Below are 18,649 nucleotides of genomic sequence, written 5' to 3'. Positions count from 1 at the left end.
GGCTGCAGAGCAGCGAGACGCCGAGGCTCATCGCAAGAGTAAGTGCAGACGTGAAGTGGGCGGGGTTAATGACATCAGCACGGTGAACGAGCAGACACAGTGACGAGGGGAAGAACGCCGAGGCGACGTGCTGAGGGTCAGTGACAGCAGCAGGCTGAAGGGGGCGCTGCTGAGGGCTTGGGGTAGTGACAGCAGCAGGCTGAAGGGGGCGCTGCTGAGGGCTTGGGGTAGTGACAGCAGCAAGCTGAAGGGGGCGCTGCTGAGGGCTTGGGGTAGTGACAGCAGCAGGCTGAAGGGGGCGCTGCTGAGGGCTTGGGGTAGTGACAGCAGCAGCCTGAAGGGGGCGCTGCTGAGGGCTTGGGGTAGTGACAGCAGCAGGCTGAAGGGGGCGCTGCTGAGGGCTTGGGGTAGTGACAGCAGCAGGCTGAAGGGGGCGCTGCTGAGGGCTTGGGGTAGTGACAGCAGCAGGCTGAAGGGGGCGCTGCTGAGGGCTTGAGGTAGTGACAGCAGCAGCCTGAAGGGGGCGCTGCTGAGGGCTTGGGGTAGTGACAGCAGCAGGCTGAAGGGGGCGCTGCTGAGGGCTTGGGGTAGTGACAGCAGCAGGCTGAAGGGGGCGCTGCTGAGGGCTTGGGGTAGTGACAGCAGCAGCCTGAAGGGGGCGCTGCTGAGGGCTTGAGGTAGTGACAGCAGCAGCCTGAAGGGGGCGCTGCTGAGGGCTTGGGGTAGTGACAGCAGCAAGCTGAAGGGGGCGCTGCTGAGGGCTTGGGTCAGTGACAGCAGCAGGCTGAAGGGGGCGCTGCTGAGGGCTTGGGGTAGTGACAGCAGCAAGCTGAAGGGGGCGCTGCTGAGGGCTTGGGGTAGTGACAGCAGCAAGCTGAAGGGGGCGCTGCTGAGGGCTTGGGGTAGTGACAGCAGCAGGCTGAAGGGGGCGCTGCTGAGGGCTTGGGGTAGTGACAGCAGCAGGCTGAAGGGGGCGCTGCTGAGGGCTTGGGTCAGTGACAGCAGCAGGCTGAAGGGGGCGCTGCTGAGGGCCCTGCTGAGGGCCCTGCTGATGGTTGTCACGTGTCCCCTCAGGACAGGGACACAAGTCGTGGGGGTCGACGGTGAGTGACGACAGCGTTGGAGGAGACGCAGACTCGCCCACTGCCAGCTCAAGTATGAAGTCATTGTGACATCACAAAGTTTCCTTCAGCTGCACGGCATCATGGGAACATATCTAACCGTGCGTGTATTCCAGGTGACATCAGGAAGATCACTCGAACATCATCCACTGGAACGATGTCGTCCAATGAGGACGCAGATGACAAAGACGGGAACGTCAGCTCGTTTGAAGCTCCGAGTAAGAGCGACGCTTCGATGAAGACGTGTTGATCTGCACGCACGGTAAGTCCGCTTCCTACCGTGGCTCACGTGGCGCTTTGTGTTCAGGTGTTAACGGCATGGATCCTGACGTGGTCGTTTCCACCCGACCGTTCCGTAACGTCGGCCTGTCTAAAGCGGCGCAGACCCACCGGCTGAGGAAGCTGCGGACGCCGTCCAAGTGCCGCGAGTGCGACAGCTACGTTTACTTCCAGGGAGCCGAGTGTGAAGAGGTGAGTCTCCTGACCTGCAGGTTCACGGCTCAGGAAGGGGGCGGGGCTAAACCCTTTCCTCTGTCCTCAGTGTTTCCTGGCGTGTCACAAACGCTGTCTGGAGACGCTCGCCATCCAGTGTGGTCATAAGAAGCTGCAGGGCCGCCTGCAGCTGTTCGGCAGGGACTTCTCTCAGGTGGCGAGCTGTGCGAGCGACAGCGTTCCCTTCATCGTCACCAAGTGCATCTCTGAGATCGAGAGGCGGGCGCTCAGGATGAAGGTGAGGATGTGCTGTGAGACGCTCGCTGACAGGAAGTGCTGTGAGACGCTCGCTGACAGGAAGTGCTGTGAGACGCTCGCTGACAGGAAGTGCTGACGCTGTTCTCCTCGCAGGGCATCTACAGGGTGAACGGCGTGAAGACTCGCGTGGAGAAGCTGTGTCAGGCCTTCGAGAACGGGAAGGAGCTGGTGGAGCTGTCGCAGTGTTCGCCTCATGACATCAGCAACGTCCTCAAGCTTTACCTGAGACAGGTACGGCCGCACGCCAGCAGCACGCACACGTGTGTGTGAAGACTCAGAACTGAAGCTTTGCTGTCACACGGGTCAGCGCCATCGTTCTTCTTCTTCTTCTTCTTCGTTCTGCTGATGAAAAACTAAAACATGTCTGAGCAGGACGAGACGGCGTGTGGCTGCAGAGCAGTTTGTACTTCAGTCGAGGCGTGAGCGTCCTCTGGCTCCGCCCCCTCTAACCCTGTCTTCTCCTCCGTCCCCAGCTGCCCGAGCCCATCATGCTGTTCCGCCTGTACAACAGTCTGATGGGTCTGGCCAAGGAGAGTCTGCAGGGTGAAGACTCGAGTGTGTGTGAGGAGTCCAGCAGCCACGGTCCAGGAGCCGGCAAGGGCCCGGAGCTGGTGGATCTGGGTCCTGACACCAACCCAGAGGTCCTGGTCCTGGTGGACAAGCTGAAGGAGCTTCTGAAGGAGCTGCCCAAGGCCAACATGTGCACCCTGCGCTACATCATTCGCCACCTGCGCAGGTCATTATTCAGGATGAGAACATGAACGAGGGCGTTCTGCTCCTTCAGTCGGTAACCTTGAGTCTCTTCATGCAGGATCTCCGAGCTGGAGGAAGACAACAAGATGAGTCCCAGTAATCTGGGTATCGTGTTCGGTCCCTCCCTGATGCGTCCTCGTCCCACCGGGGCCACCATATCCCTCTCGTCTCTGGTGGACTACCCCCACCAGGCCCGCATCGTGGAGGCCATGATCGTCTTCTACTCACACATCTTCCAATCCAAGACTCACAAAAGCAGCCGCTCCGTGTCGTCCACGCCGCAGGTAGGCCTCGCTCGCCGTGCGGACACGCTCGCCGTGTGGTCAGAGGGGAGCTCGTCTGGGAAACATCAGCGACCCCCGCAGTTTTTATGATGCTTAGTATGTAACTCTGACCCCTGGTGGTTGGGATGGGTACTGCAGTCTAAACATTTCAACATACCGTAAATTCCGGACTATTGAGCGCACCTGGATATAAGCCGCACCGGCTAAAAATAGGTAAAATAATGTATTAGTACATATATAAGCTGCACTTGATTATAAGCCGCAGGTGTCCACGCTATAACAAGAGCTATTTACACAGACAGACGGGACACAAAGACATTATGTTTAACTTTTAATGAAATATGTACTACTGGTAACATCCACAAATATGAAGCCTACTAACTGTAAATCCTTTATCAGTGTCTGTAACACGGCTGATGAAAGTCCATCCATTCACTGCCTCAGAATGACTTCATTACTCACTTCCTCAGTCTCTGTTGTCGCTGTCAGTGTCATCTTAACGTGCAGCAGCTCTGTTAGCTTCTTTGACAGCCAGCTCGATCGCCTTTAACTTGAAAGCTGCATCATATGTATTTCTCCGTGTGTTTTCCATGATGAGGGTGCGTGCATGAAGCGCAAAATGACTGATATTAAGATCCGACGTGACGAAGTCAAATGTTTTTGCGACAGAAGCTCATTGTCCCCCATAAAAAATCCATAAATAAGCCGCATCGTTTTAAAAGCCGCAGTGTTAAAAACCGTGACAAAAAGTAGCGGCTTATAGTCCGGAATTTACGGTAGTTTCATTCCTTGTGAAAGAGAAGCAGCTCGTAATTTAACTGTTCATCACACTTTGATGTATTTGAATAATCGTTTGTCTCATCGCAGCGTTTCTGTTTAATTTGACTGAACAAATAAAGTTGGGTTTGTCCTGTAACTCGTTGTTCTCGTGTCCCCCTGCTGGCACAGGAGGAAACTGCAGAGAAGGAGCGAGGAGCTGATGGAGAGGAGCAGAGTAAAGCAGAGGAGGGATGTGGTAAGTGTCATGTAAAGGTTTGTAGTCATGTATGTTCCCATGCACACGTGAACACCGGCCTCTCTCTGCATGCAGAGAGCTCTTTAGGCTCGTTGGGCTCCAGTGAGCAGCTCTCGGACTCGGAGCTGGACGAGAGCGTCCAGAGGACGACTCGGTCCGGCCTGCTGGTGAAGCAGCAGAGCGAGATGAGCGTGGAGGACGAGCCGCTGAGCTACAGGGACAGTCTGGACCTGTCCAGTCAGTCTGCAACGCTCACTGACCCGGAACAAGACCTGGACCCCCCTGAGCCGGCAGAGCCCCCGTCACCGCCAGACAACGGGCCGCCAGACGACGACCCGGGCGCAGAGACGGCGCTGTGCGTCTCCATGGCAGAGTTCAACATCAACCAGTCCAACAACAACTTCCCGTCCGTCTTCAGCCCGTCGGCGCTCTCGCTGTCACGCCTGCGTGGAAAGAAGTTACCGCTGAGCCGGAGCCGGGACAAAGAACCCGAGTTTGTCTGAGGAGTCGATCTGTGTTTGCTTCCACTTTTTACTGCTTTCATTTAAAGTGCTGCTGCTCGTCTTTCTAAACCTTTAATAATAACTTTAGCCGTGTTTACGTCGTCTGTATCGCCTTGTTTATAAACATTTTATTATTAAAGCATTTTTATTATTAAAGCATTTTATTATTAAAGCATTTTTATTATTAAAGCATTTTATCAGCCATCTGAGAGTCTGCGTGTTTATCAGCTCCAAAGTCTAAAAGACGCTCAAGGTTTCTATTTACTCATCAAATGATTCAGAACAAAGACGACGAGGAACAAACAGAGAAGAGACACACACACACACACACACACACACACACACACACACACACACACACCTACACACACACACACCTACACACACACCTACACACACACACACCTACACACACACACACCTACACACACACACACACCTACACACACACACCTACACACACACACACCTACACACACACACACACCTACACACACACACACACACACCTACACACACACACACCTACACACACACACACACGAACCAGCTGTGGCTCAGTGGTAGAGTCGTCTTTCCACCTCAAAGGCCAGTTTCTCCCTCTGCCTCATCAGTGTGTGAACCATGGTAGAGGCTGCAGCAGTATTAACTCATCCATATGAATGGATGAGTTAATACTGATGGACTCTTTACTCTGCAGCAGCCTCTACCATCAGTGTGTGAATGTGTATGAATGGATGAGTTAATACTGATGGACTCTTTACTCTGCAGCAGCCTCTACCATCAGTGTGTGAATGTGTAGGTGTGATCTGCCGTGTATAAGTGCTTTGAGTGGTCAGAAGACTACACCTGTACAGGTCCAATCAACAGCTACCATTAAGTCCCGCCCCTTCTGCATTAACAACCATGTACAGTATTCAGCTTCCTGTTTGTGGTGATTCTCTGTAAAGCAGAAGAGTTCTGAACGTTTCAGCGTCACCATGGCCTTTAGAAAGAAAAAGAAGGTAAGCATCGTGTGTGTGTGTGTGTGTGTGTGTGTGTGTGTGTGTGTGTGTGTGTGTGTGTGTGTGTGTGTGTGTGTGTGTGTGTGTGTGTGTGTGTGTGTGTGTGTGTGTGTGTGTGTGTGTGTGTGTGTGTGTGTGTGTGTGTGTGTGTGTGTGTGTGTGTGTGTGTGTGTGTGTGTGTGTGTGTGTGTGAGAGAGAGTGATATTTGCACATCATGGCAGGATCTACGTGTTGTGCAACATAAACATGGACACACTGAGACCTTTTTGAATAGTTTATTTTACAAAATCTGTCGTTACAAAGAAGAAAAACCACGAATGAAAAGAATCCACAATGATGGGGACGAGATGTGAGACCTTCTGCTCCAGTCCGCCGTCCACCTGCATGCTGAGACAAGAACACGTGTGAACACACAGACCAGGCTCGCTTCAGTGACCTTAGGGTTTAAAATGTCCCGAAACCAAACATCAGAATGTCTACACGCTCCAAACTTCATCCAAGGAGAACTGGACCCTGAAGACCCCCCTTTGATGAAATGGTGCACATCCAAACCAGGAGAGACCCTCAGTTTTAAAACATGCTTATCATCCCCCGAGGCTTACATTTCTAGCTCCGCCCACCTGCTGCCGTAGACCTGGAGAAGCCTTTGGGAGGAGGGGGGGGGGACTTTGGATCAAGCTTGGACTTGAGCGTGAGCTGGATCACTCACCTGTGTGTCACTGCACCAGTCTGTAGGTGATGTACCGCCCAGCTGTCTCACTCGGTCTGATGATCTTTACTACCTGAAAGGGTTCAATTATTAACTCGACATTTCTGTTTACATACGAACAGAGGTTCATTCAAGCGTCACCATGGCAACGGTTCCAATGATAATCAATGACAGCTGGTACTGTCTGTAGCCCCCGTGACCACGAACAAGAACCTCTTCTGAATTTCCCTCGGGATCAATAAAGTATCTATCTATCTATCTCTTCGGCCTCACCTGTCCTCTTTTCAAGCCGAAGTAACGAGCCACAGGGTCTCCAGCCTGGATCCTCGGTAACTGACTTTCCTTTAACTTACTGAGAGGTGAACATGTTGAGGAAGCTTAACGTGAAGCGTGAGGTCAAAGCTGTTACTTAACAAAATAAGATCCTTATTAAGTCATTACATTTATAAAATCTCATTAATAGATAATAATCATGTTTTTATCAAATGTTTAAAATTCAATTTTTTCATGTTTAAAATTAAAAATGGTTGGGCTTTTATTTTGAATGTTTGTGTTGTCTCATAGGAGCAGTCTGTAGCTCTGCCCCCTAGTGTTTAAAATGAGTACTGCAGTCTAAACTCTAATGGTGGACACTGTAGCTTCAGTGTTTAGCCAGCTCTGCATGTGGTGGACACTGTAGCTTCAGTGTTTAGCCAGCTCTGCATGTGGTGGCCACTGTAGCTTCAGTGTTTAGCCAGCTCTGCATGTGATGGACACTGTAGCTTCAGTGTTTAGCCAGCTCTGCATGTGATGGACACTGTAGCTTCAGTGTTTAGCCAGCTCTGCATGTAGAGACACTGTAGCTTCAGTGTTTAGCCAGCTCTGCATGTAGAGACACTGTAGCTTCAGTGTTTAGCCAGCTCTGCATGTGGTGGACACTGTAGATTCAGTGTTTAGCCAGCTCTGCATGTGGTGGACACTGTAGCTTCAGTGTTTAGCCAGCTCTGCATGTAGAGACACTGAAGCTTCAGTGTTTAGCCAGCTCTGCATGTGGTGGACACTGTAGCTTCAGTGTTTAGCCAGCTCTGCATGTGATGGACACTGTAGCTTCAGTGTTTAGCCAGCTCTGCATGTGATGGACACTGTAGCTTCAGTGTTTAGCCAGCTCTGCATGTGGTGGCCACTGTAGCTTCAGTGTTTAGCCAGCTCTGCATGTGGTGGACACTGTAGCTTCAGTGTTTAGCCAGCTCTGCATGTGATGGACACTGTAGCTTCAGTGTTTAGCCAGCTCTGCATGTGGTGGCCACTGTAGCTTCAGTGTTTAGCCAGCTCTGCATGTGGTGGCCACTGTAGCTTCAGTGTTTAGCCAGCTCTGCATGTGATGGACACTGTAGCTTCAGTGTTTAGCCAGCTCTGCATGTGATGGACGCTGTAGCTTCAGTGTTTAGCCAGCTCTGCATGTGATGGACACTGTAGCTTCAGTGTTTAGCCAGCTCTGCATGTGATGGACACTGTAGCTTCAGTGTTTAGCCAGCTCTGCATGTGATGGACACTGTAGCTTCAGTGTTTAGCCAGCTCTGCATGTGGTGGCCACTGTAGCTTCAGTGTTTAGCCAGCTCTGCATGTGGTGGACACTGTAGCTTCAGTGTTTAGCCAGCTCTGCATGTGATGGACACTGTAGCTTCAGTGTTTAGCCAGCTCTGCATGTGGTGGCCACTGTAGCTTCAGTGTTTAGCCAGCTCTGCATGTGGTGGCCACTGTAGCTTCAGTGTTTAGCCAGCTCTGCATGTGATGGACACTGTAGCTTCAGTGTTTAGCCAGCTCTGCATGTGGTGGACACTGTAGATTCAGTGTTTAGCCAGCTCTGCATGTAGAGACACTGTAGCTTCAGTGTTTAGCCAGCTCTGCATGTAGAGACACTGTAGCTTCAGTGTTTAGCCAGCTCTGCATGTGGTAGACACTGTAGATTCAGTGTTTAGCCAGCTCTGTATGTGGTGGACACTGTAGCTTCAGTGTTTAGCCAGCTCTGCATGTAGAGACACTGAAGCTTCAGTGTTTAACCAGCTCTGCATGTGGTGGACACTGTAGATTCAGTGTTTAGCCAGCTCTGCATGTGGTGGACACTGTAGAATCAGTGTTTAGCCAGCTCTGCATGTAGAGACACTGAAGCTTCAGTGTTTAGCCAGCTCTGCATGTGGTGGACACTGAAGCTTCAGTGTTTAACCAGCTCTGCATGTGGTGGACACTGTAGCTTCAGTGTTTAGCCAGCTCTGCATGTGGTGGACACTGTAGCTTCAGTGTTTAGCCAGCTCTGCATGTGGTGGACACTGTAGCTTCAGTGTTTAGCCAGCTCTGCATGTGGTGGACACTGTAGCTTCAGTGTTTAGCCAGCTCTGCATGTGGTGGACACTGTAGCTTCAGTGTTTAGCCAGCTCTGCATGTGGTGGACACTGTAGCTTCAGTGTTTAGCCAGCTCTGCATGTGGTGGACACTGTAGAATCAGTGTTTAGCCAGCTCTGCATGTAGAGACACTGAAGCTTCAGTGTTTAGCCAGCTCTGCATGTAGTGGACACTGAAGCTTCAGTGTTTAACCAGCTCTGCATGTGGTGGACACTGTAGATTCAGTGTTTAGCCAGCTCTGCATGTGGTGGACACTGTAGCTTCAGTGTTTAGCCAGCTCTGCATGTGGTGGACACTGTAGCTTCAGTGTTTAGCCAGCTCTGCATGTGGTGGACACTGTAGCTTCAGTGTTTAGCCAGCTCTGCATGTGGTGGACACTGTAGCTTCAGTGTTTAGCCAGCTCTGCATGTGGTGGACACTGTAGCTTCAGTGTTTAGCCAGCTCTGCATGTGGTGGACACTGTAGCTTCAGTGTTTAGCCAGCTCTGCATGGGTCTGTAAAGCTTTCTGCGTTCTAACCTCTCTCCATGTTTCATCTCCAACATTGATCCTAGTTTGAGCAGCTTTCTGCTGCTGGAGCTTATTAGAAACATGCAGAGGCTTTTTAGCTCGATCACTTTGAGATGAGAGTATTTTATTTGCTCTGCGCTTTTACTTTGAAATAAAGTAAGCAGCTTCTCATAGAGTCAAGGTTAGGACATAGAAACAGGAAGTGTTTAGGGATCCCAAAGTGAGGTCAAAGTTAGTTAAATTTACGGACAGTAGAGAAGAAGAGCGCGGCGTGTAAGGATACTATCTGGCCAGCAGTTCGGTCACTTCCTCTTTGGTCATGACGATGTGCTCTGGAACCAGCTGCAGGAGGGACAATGATTGGATCAGAACAGCGTGGGAGGTTTAATAACCTGATTTTGAATGTGAGTTACCTCGTGCTCCGTGATGTTGATCAGCAGTTCCTGCTGGAGGAACTGTTCCAGGATGTACTTGGGCGCCATGTCGACGAGAGACTGGAAGGAGACTTTGACATGATTACATCTATAAAGACTCATTTTATAGTTTAATATGAGATATTATAGCGAGCAGCATGTTACTGTCACATGTGTGTATGTGTCTTTGTGAGAGGAGGAGCTCACCTGTTTGGCCGACGGCGTCATGCCCATCTGAACAACGATGATGGCTCGTGTGATGTTCTCCTCCTGCATCCTCTGACAGTACATCTTAATCGTCTTGATTCCCACCTTGGGCTCCTCTGACCAGACAATGACATCATACACCTGCGTTAGTCAACCAGCTGATCAAGGTAACCTCTGACCCTGGATCAGACCTGTCGACCTACCAGGAAAGAAAACAAACATCTGGTCCGTGGGGTCGTCGTTGTGCGCCACCAACACGGTCAGGTCTGTGCGTCTGGGACGACCTTCGCTGGGCTTGTCTCCAAACTGACTCTTGAATTCGTCCAGAGTCTGGTCCAACTCGTCCTGGGTCACCAGGTAGCCTCTGTCGTGGCACAGCTGAGGTACAGGTGAGACAAAGAGAGCGCGTTACGAACCGTCGTGTTTAAAGGAGCAACCTGTAAGATCTCAAGCAAGAGCATGGTAACTTCATTTAGGCAGAGGATCGCCATCACACCGTCAAGTCAGAAGAAGGCGTTACCATAGCAACCTCCATGTGAGTCGTTACTATAGCAACCTCCATGTGAGAGTCTACTCGCTGGTGTTCTGCTTATTCAGTCTTTATTGTTCTAGATCAGGGGTTTCCTGGTCAGGTTTCCAGGAGCTTTCCTATTGGCTGACTGACGGTGTTAATGTGTCTTTATTATAGTTTAACACACAGGATTCAGCTGCAGGTACATGTTGTTAACTTTATTGAGACTTTATTGTTCTAGATGTTTCTGCTTCAGTTGGAGGCTACATGCTAAGCTAACAAACCAAAGGCTGAGTAGACTGACCTGCATGATGGTCTTCCGGATCTTCCACAGCCTGTATGTCTCCTCTTCATCGTCCATGTCGTCTCTGCTGTCTTATATATAATTATATATCTTAATTAATTTACTTTATTTACCGATTCTTCGACTGTACACAACGACGCAGAGCGACACACGTTTCCATGTAGCGTCGCACACTAATGACGTATCACAGAAGGGGCGGGTGGGTGGAGCCATAGATAAATGTTTATATAACATGATATATATATGTATAATATTTATAATAATAAGAAGGGATGTGTATATATATATATGTGTGATGAAGGAGGTGAAGGACAGCAGCTGGTTCTCTGTGTATTCAGTGTTCGCTGCATGTGATGGGGAGAACTGTTCACCACCTGTAGGGGGCAGCAGCGGGCCGCATTGGCTGCCTTCAAGCTACCGGAAATCCAAGCGACGAAGAAGAAGACCGAAGAACAACAACAAGCTGCATGGTGGAGATCATAGATATACATGAATAGATATGTTTGGTGGATCCTGCAGCTTGATGTGAAGACCTGAATCTAAAGGGGGGTCTCTGTACTAACATGAGGCCCGTACTCGTCCTCCTGAGTCTGGGAGCTGTGGGGAGCTGTGCAGTCCTGGTTCTGGTCCTATACTCGGTCTTATCCTCCACGGTAATGTACACATGGTCCAGATCTGATCCTGGTTTCTGTTGATGGGTAAGCACGTGCAGCTTAGTCATGTGCTGGTTTCCACCTGATCTACCTGTAGATCTGGAGTCCAGGATCTCCCCCTGAAAGACCCTGCTGAGGGTCCTGTCCTCTGTTCTGCTGAAATGTTTCTTCTTCTTCTTGATGACAGAACACACCTGAGCACCTGTCTCCTCCCATCATCACAGCCTGTCTCTGATCAGCTGATGTTTAATGACAGCCAGGCTGGAGGTCACAGAGAGGTCACTGAGGTCACATCAGGTGTGTCAGACAGCAGGCCTGACTGAGAGAGTGTCGTGATAAAAGAAAAGATAGAAAGGAGGTGAATCACTCTGAGGATTGTTTTATTCCACACAGCGCCCCCTGCTGGTCACAGACAGCTGCTAGTCTAATTCAATCTCAAGCTGAAGTGATATTTGACTGCTCAATGAATCGAGTGATATCTGCATGATACTGATAGCATGTTATCAGCCGGAGGATTCATCCATCTGACCCTGGTCTAAACCTGCCAACAGGTCAGAGGTCACTGTCTTTGAGGTCCAGGAACACCTTCACGCTCGGTGGTGGTCATTCTCTTCATCCGTCAGTCTTTACGTAGCTCCACACCAAGCGGGGGGGGGGGGGGGGGGGTGAAGGCTGGGGGAGCTCTGTGTACATTCATCTGATGTTTCTGAAAACTAAGATGTGGATGGTTGACAGCGGTCAGGGGAGCTGATAAAGGGTTCAGTCAGAGATCTGCTCTCTTATTGGTCCGAGCTGGAAACAACAGCTCTGTTGTTCAGAGCGAGATCACTCTCAGCTCAGACGGAGATTTTCAGGTCACACTGAGGTTTGATCTGCTGACGTTTGTTTTTCATTCAGGTGTTTAGTCCCTTACGTAACATGTTGATTTCTTCAGACTGTCGCCCTTTCCCCTGCCACATGGAGGCCCCCCCCCCCCCCCTGCTTTCATAAGGCGTCCACTCTCAGGAGTGTGTGACAGTGCTGTGGACTGTGGACTGCAGGACAGATGTGGATTAGTTAGTCAGCAGAGGAGAGCGACCTATAGGAGGAGTGCAGCCTGTCACATGGTTCAGCCCTTTATATGAGCTGTGGAGCAGCGCGTGTGATCTGGTCTCCTTCAGAGGAGCTGAGTGAGGGTCCATCATGCTGCTGATAGCTGTGCTGTTCTCTGTGCTGCTGCAGACCATGGTAAGAAACATGACTCTGAAGTAGAAGGTTTCTGGATCCATCCTCGGTTGATGATCTGTGTGGAGACGTGTGAACATGTTTGACTTTTCAGATCTAATCTGGACCATGTTTTTGTTGTTCTGCTGCTCAGCGTGTTCTTGGATTCATTTACCAGCTAACAGAAAGAACAGCGTGCTGCCACTGTTGTTTGCTTTGTTATTCATTTACATTTTTATTTTCACTTAAAAAAAAATCAATAAATGAAAATGATCCAGAAAGATGATTGGTCACTTTAAACATTCCCAGCTCAACTGTATGTCCACAGATCGTCTCCATGACGACGCTCAGACTGAACTGTATGTTCACAGATCGTCTCCATGACGACGCTCAGACTGAACTGTATGGTCACAGATCGTCTCCATGACGACGCTCAGACTGAACTGTATGTCCACAGATCGTCTCCATGACGACGCTCAGACTGAACTGTGTGTCCACAGATCGTCTCCATGACGACGCTCAGACTGCTCCTTCTATGATCAAAAGTACAACTCGTACATTTGTGTTTCTGAGGCTCAAAGTTCAAAAACATTTTTCTGGATATGGATTATTGCGTACATATTTTCTTCTCGTTATAAAAGTCCTGCCGGGTTGACTCGACGTTGTAAACAGGATCGGATCCTGAATCACGCGTACGTGGAGCCGTGCCGCTGCGGCGTGAAAGGTTCTCCTCCTCGACCTTTACGACACGTGTTACCGGAGGATTCCTCTCGAGGGAGCAGCGCTTTAACCAGTCTGGATTAGTACGCTGTGATGTAAACAAAGATGGTGGTGGCGGTCGCTGCCCCCTGTGGTTACATGCATGTTGTTAATGTCTGAGGACGCTCCGATTAAAGACAGGAAACACAAGGATGATGACATGTATACTGGGGCGTAACTCCCATCCTCTGTTATTGTAGTATTGATTGAGAGCCCTCTAGTGGCAGAGTGCTGTATCTTTAACATAGAACAGCACCACCATCAGTCTGATGTCTTTGTCACCTTCTGTGTTCCCGCAGTCTGCTCCGACAGAGACGGCCACGTCGATATACGACTTCTCTGCCACCGACATCGATGGAAACGTGGTCTCCCTGGAAAAGTACAGGTACGTTCATTCGTTACTCTCCCTTCATAAAAACCTTCACGTGCTGTCGCTCAAACATTCTGATGTTTGTGTCTTTGTTTTGTTTTCAGGGGAAATGTTGTCATCATCACCAACGTCGCCTCTAAATGAGGTAAGACCCCGGTGAACTACTCTCAGTTTGCGGAAATGCACGCCAAGTACGCTGAGAGAGGTTTACGCATCCTCGCCTTCCCTTCGAACCAGTTTGGGAACCAGGTAAGGACCACGGGAGGTTTTCATTGAAGACCACGACGGCGAGCTGATGCATCAAAGTTTGACTCTAACAGACTTCAGATTTGTTTGACTGATTAAGATTAGACTTCACTTCTTTGGCTTCACTGAGACAAGAGCTCAGAGGTGGAGACCAAGTCTGAGCTGAAGAGTGACGACTAGTTTACATGTTCACCGTGTCAGCTCTGTACTATGTCCATTTACAGGCTAAAGCTTGTAGTGCTGCCCCCCAGTGGCCTAAAAGATGAGTCAAGTTACATAAATACCCATTTCTTCAGTGACTCTTGCACATTTACTTCAGCAACAAAACAGCTTTACATAACAGAAAAAAAGTAAAGGTATTAGACCGTGTACATGATTATTGTCCAGAGTCAAGGAACTACTCATCCCACAATTCATTGCAAATGATATAATTCCTTCTTAAAAGTCACTTTTTGTCGTTGTGATAGCTTCTAGTTTGTGTTTTATATAAACTACATTCACTGCAGCTTGTAAAGGTTATCACTACATTTACTGTTAGCTAACTAACTCGTTAGCATGCTAGCGAACTGTATCTGTTAGCATACGTGGCGGGACGCATTGCCATGGTAACAGACAGCTCAACCAATCGGAGACGTTGCTGCGACACTCTATGATTGTGGGTAGTGTAATGTCGTGAATACACGGCGTTGTCCTTAAAGCGAGGTCGGGATCAGACGACCTTGTGTCTCCTTCAGGAGCATTAACCATCGTTTCACACACACTGTGCAGCCCTATGTCTCTGCAGCTGCAAACAGCTACAACAATAACGTTGTATTTTTAATCTGCACTCTGTCTATATTGTTAATACTGTAATTTATCTACCTCATAGTAATTTCTCCACATTCTACCTCAAAGCGAAACACTCACAAGTGCCCTTGTCTGTCGATTGTCTGTTGTTCGTTATTTGTTGTCCAAATGTCTTTAGTTAAGTTATTTGTTGTCCAAATGTCTTTAGTTAAGTTATTTGTTGTCCAAATGTCTTTAGTTAAGTTATTTGTTGTCCAAATGTCTTTAGTTAAGTTATTTGTTGTACAGTATTGCTAGTTTTTCTTTAGTGCTCTTTTTATGCACTGCAGGTTTGCACTGGGGGGGGGGGGGGAATGCAATTTCATCTGTGCTGTATGTTTAACATGGAGCATATTTGACAAATAAAGAACCTTGAACCTTGAGGGCTGGCCAATCAGAGGAGAGTGAGCATGTGGGGAGGCGGGCCTTAAAGAGACAGTACCTGAAATGAAGTGTTTCAGACTGAAGCTGATTTTACTGATAAGTCATCAGACTGAACTCAGTGATGGTGAACCTGAAAATATCAGCTGAAGCTACTCAAACACAGAATCATTAACGTTAGAAGTGAAGTCGTGATGATTAAAGATGCACATGCAGCTCAGTATGAGGATGATGATAAGTCAGACGACCTTCAGCAGCAGGTTCAGTTTGTTTACAGACTAAAAAGACGCACAGGAGGAGTACAAACTCAATGTGTCGACCAATCACGTTACATCCCTCACCGTGTTTTACTTTGCAGGAGCCCGGCACTGAGGCTCAGATTAAGCAGTTTGCCGGCTCGTACAACGCTCACTTCGACATGTTCAGTAAGATCGATGTGAACGGGGACAGCGCTCATCCTCTGTGGAAGTGGCTGAAGGTTCAGCCTAACGGGAGAGGCTTCATGGGGAAGTAAGTGACCATCGAGTCTGACCTCTGGAGCAACAGTCCACCATTTACAAACTAACATGTGCTTTCTCTTCATCCCTGCAGTAGCATCAAGTGGAATTTCACCAAGGTAAATATTTATCTGTTTATTTGCGATATGACCAGGGTTCATAGCGCTGACTTTAAAGGTCACGTGTTCTCCTCCTCTTCAAACAGATCAGTCTCATTCTGCGCCCACCTTAACATGTTACGCTGCACAACACATAGACAAGAAAGGGTTTGAGAGCCCGTCCTACCTGACTGCCCTTTGTGATGTCATGAAGGGGAGGGGCTACTGCCCTTTGTGATGTCATGAAGGGGAGGGGCTACTGCCCTTTGTGATGTCATGAAGGGGAGGGGCTACTGCCCTTTGTGATGTCATGAAGGGAACATCTCCAGACGGCCTGTTTGAATACACATTTTCTGATAAGTGGAGCAGGCAGAAGACGGAGAGGATGGACTTTTCTCATCGTTGGGGGGTTTGTAGACAGATAGAGACACATGTTAGAGGAACATGGAGGAGAGGATTCTGGGTAATCTGTGACCTTTAATGTCACCTATCTGCAGAATCTGTGCTTTATTCTGGAAGTAAAACACAATATTTGTTTGTTGATTGTGTTTTAATGAATGTGTTCCGTCCTAGTTTTTGATCAACAGAGAGGGTCAGGTGGTGAAGAGATATGGACCCCTGGATGATCCCAGTGTAAGTCTCACAGGATGTTTACATGTTGCTGTGGTGGCACATGTGTGTAATGTTCTGGCAGCTGATCTCTTCTTCTACTGTTGCTTCCTCTGCAGGTGGTTGAGAAGGATCTTCCCCAATATTTGGACGTCTAACAGCTTATTGATGCCTCACTTCCTGGTACTCCATCACCCTGCTGTCTCCTTTCTCTGCCTCTCCGAGCACTAGTAGACCAAGTTTGATTTCCAACCCCAGATCAGTGACGGTTTGTTCATAAACCCGCATGGCGGGCAGAGCAGACCTGATGAAAAAGGCGTGCAAACCTCCTGGGAGGATCCTCAAGCTCGTGTCCGTTTGGTTCTCTAGAGAAAAGGAGGAAGGATCCATTAAAGCGCCTTGTAGGAGATGAATGTGTGGAGTAATTTAAATAAAACGCACTGACATTGAGTTGTAATGGTGTTTTTGTCTGTGATCTTTCTTGTCTATTTTATTTAGTTATCATATTGCATGGGTGTGCATGCAGAGGAGATGTGTTTGAGTGACAGAAAACGATGGAACAAGGGAGATAAAGGTCACATGACCTCCTCTTCTTCAGGTGAAATCAGTGTCCTCGCTCCTCTTCATCATGTGTGTGAAGTGTGTTGTTGTAAATCCACTCTGATCCTGTATTTGATCATGTCTATAAACCCCTCTATTTCAGCCCTGCTCAGAACAGGCTGTTTCTGTGTCTGTAGCTTTAAATATGTAAATGAGCTGTGTCTGACCACGCCCCCTCTCTGGAAGGGCTCGGGTGTACTCGCTGCTTTCTGGCTCCATGTCCTATTGTTTACGGTGAGAAGGCAGACTCAGAGGGCAGAACAAACACCTAGCTGTGGGAGTGTCACCCACCTGGGGGAGGGGCTACTGCCCTTTGTGATGTCATGAAGGGGAGGGGCTACTGCCCTTTGTGATGTCATGAAGGGAACATCTCCAGACGGCCTGTTTGAGCACACATTTTCTGATAAGTGGAGCAGGCAGAAGACGGAGAGGATGGACTGTTCTCATCATTGGGGGGTTTGGAGACAGATAGAGACACATGTTAGAGGAACATGGAGGAGAGGATTTTACAGAATATAAGACCTTTAATATAAGGCCCATGGACTTATTGGACATGTGGCTGCAGGAGCTGAGGATCAAACCCCTCATTGGTTGAAAGACGACAGACCCTAACACTGAGCACAGCCAAAGAGAGAGAGAACCTGTGGAAAGCTTATTTTCCCTGTGGAGCCTGAATATAATATAATGCTTTATGAGAGAAGAGCACTTTATTTATTTGTTTCAGTTTCTAAATGCTCACGTGTTTAGAGCACCTCACCAGACTGAGTCCATGTTCATGCAACGCGACCACTCAGACTGAATCAATGGAAGTTGACCTCTGCACGTTATGTGATTCACATCATGCAGTTCCCTCCGCGTCCTGCAGAGGGAGCCACACCTTCCAGCATAAAAGCGGGCAGCAGCGGCGGTACAGAAGAAGCCGGGCAGTCAGTCGACCTGTGCGGGGCGGACTGCGCGCCGCCGTCGTGAGGACACATCGCACAGATGAAGGGACCTTTACGGAGAACTATCACACATTCTTCCGTTTGATTACGTCCTCGCCAACACAGTCCTCCTTCCGAACACTTGAGCCTTCGTGGGTCTGGGCTGGTTTTCCTCCGGGAGGCTGAATGGAAGCAGAGGGAGCGGTCGGGCTGTCGGAGGCCAGAGACTGGAGCCCGCAGTCTGTGGCCGCAGCATCCGATGATGGGGACACGGTCATTGGAGTCAGCTACGGGATGGACGCCGCAGACATGGGTAAAAACACTCTTCTTCTTTAAAAATCCACCAAACCACATCCTGTGTGTTTGTTTCCCTGCTTCACCTTCACTGACATCCATCCCAGTCTCTGATCCTGCCCCCTCCCCGGACACAAAGTCCCGACTCATCTCTGCTAGCACGGAATCACTGAGCTAAAGGCTAGAAGCTAAGCTAGCTCCCTGCACAGACAGGTGAGCTAAAGGCTAGAATCTAAGCTAGCTCCCTGCAGAGACAGGTGAGCTAACCTGTGTCAGTCTGCAGGTGAGCAGAACTGGCTCGTGATGGTTTGAATCCTGACAGGTCAGGGAGGACAGATATACAGACAGATGGAGATTTTCTTCGTCCTCAGTCAAATTTAAAGCATCCAGTATGAAATTTATAAAAACACACATGACCTGAACAACCCCCCCCCCCCTTCATATGTATATATTAACCCCAACAAAGATGAAGGAAGCCCTACAGACCTGCAATTCATATTTAGACCTTATACAAAGAAATGTGTAATCCGAGTGCCACCTCCTATAGTACAGTTATTATATTAAACCTGAGTATAGACTGAAGGCTCCTATAGTACAGTTATTATATTAAACCTGAGTATAGTCTGAAGGCTCCTATAGTACAGTTATTATATTAAACCTGAGTATAGTCTGAAGGCTCCTATAGCACAGTTATTATATTAAACCTGAGTATAGTCTGAAGGCTCCTA

General features: G+C 49.0%; 3 protein-coding genes across 5 annotated transcripts in view; 2 read left to right on the top strand and 1 right to left on the bottom strand.

Moving 5' to 3' along the window:
• The window catches only part of LOC306827733 (rho GTPase-activating protein 45-like), a 14,019-nt gene extending 9,432 nt beyond the window's left edge, over positions 1–4,587 (top strand). Inside the window, 10 exon segments of the mRNA XM_079349752.1 lie at positions 1–38; positions 1,075–1,155; positions 1,238–1,339; positions 1,429–1,592; positions 1,663–1,851; positions 1,965–2,102; positions 2,345–2,607; positions 2,683–2,908; positions 3,857–3,923; positions 3,999–4,587. The exon segment at positions 1–38 is cut by the window's left edge and continues 84 nt beyond it. Coding sequence (XP_079205878.1) covers positions 1–38; positions 1,075–1,155; positions 1,238–1,339; positions 1,429–1,592; positions 1,663–1,851; positions 1,965–2,102; positions 2,345–2,607; positions 2,683–2,908; positions 3,857–3,923; positions 3,999–4,426 — 1,696 coding nt within the window. The 3' untranslated portion in view covers positions 4,427–4,587.
• Positions 4,588–5,691: 1,104 nt separating this feature from the next.
• polr2eb (RNA polymerase II, I and III subunit E, b) lies at positions 5,692–10,671 on the bottom strand. Its single transcript, XM_079349771.1, has 8 exons — positions 10,464–10,671; positions 9,852–10,026; positions 9,649–9,764; positions 9,442–9,522; positions 9,312–9,370; positions 6,414–6,492; positions 6,141–6,213; positions 5,692–5,818 (listed from the first exon to the last, which is right to left on the bottom strand). Exons 1-7 carry the CDS (start codon positions 10,518–10,520, stop codon positions 6,148–6,150), a joined length of 633 nt encoding a protein of 210 aa, XP_079205897.1. The 5' UTR covers positions 10,521–10,671; the 3' UTR covers positions 5,692–5,818; positions 6,141–6,147.
• gpx4a (glutathione peroxidase 4a) lies at positions 10,297–16,561 on the top strand. Of its 3 annotated transcripts, none has more exons than XM_079349774.1 (7): positions 10,297–10,361; positions 13,378–13,463; positions 13,553–13,697; positions 15,259–15,410; positions 15,492–15,516; positions 16,069–16,128; positions 16,224–16,561. In XM_079349774.1, exons 1-7 carry the CDS (start codon positions 10,320–10,322, stop codon positions 16,260–16,262), a joined length of 549 nt encoding a protein of 182 aa, XP_079205900.1. In that variant the 5' UTR covers positions 10,297–10,319; the 3' UTR covers positions 16,263–16,561. The 3 variants fall into 3 exon arrangements, with proteins under 3 accessions (XP_079205900.1, XP_079205898.1, XP_079205899.1); XM_079349772.1 differs by lacking the exon at positions 10,297–10,361 and adding an exon at positions 10,877–11,116; XM_079349773.1 differs by lacking the exon at positions 10,297–10,361 and adding an exon at positions 12,257–12,343.
• The last annotated feature ends 2,088 nt before the right edge of the window (positions 16,562–18,649 follow it).

Source organism: Symphodus melops, assembly GCF_947650265.1.
Source record: "Symphodus melops genome assembly, chromosome: 8".
NCBI lineage: Eukaryota > Metazoa > Chordata > Actinopteri > Labriformes > Labridae > Symphodus > Symphodus melops.
Note: the sequence above shows the minus strand (reverse complement) of the source record. Positions and strands in the feature narration are given on the sequence as shown.

What these genes read in the sequence shown, in the direction of transcription:
- polr2eb (XM_079349771.1), bottom strand. Translation starts at nt 10,520, where the DNA reads ATGGACGATGAAGAGGAGACATACAGGCTGTGGAAGATCCGGAAGACC. An exon ending in GATGTTTGTTTTCTTTCCTG is followed by an intron (nt 9,765 to 9,851) that starts GTAGGTCGACAG and finishes TTGTCTGGTCAG; the next exon opens with AGGAGCCCAAGGTGGGAATC. An exon ending in ACCGAACTGCTGGCCAGATA is followed by an intron (nt 6,493 to 9,311) that starts GTATCCTTACAC and finishes TTCACCTCTCAG; the next exon opens with TAAGTTAAAGGAAAGTCAGT.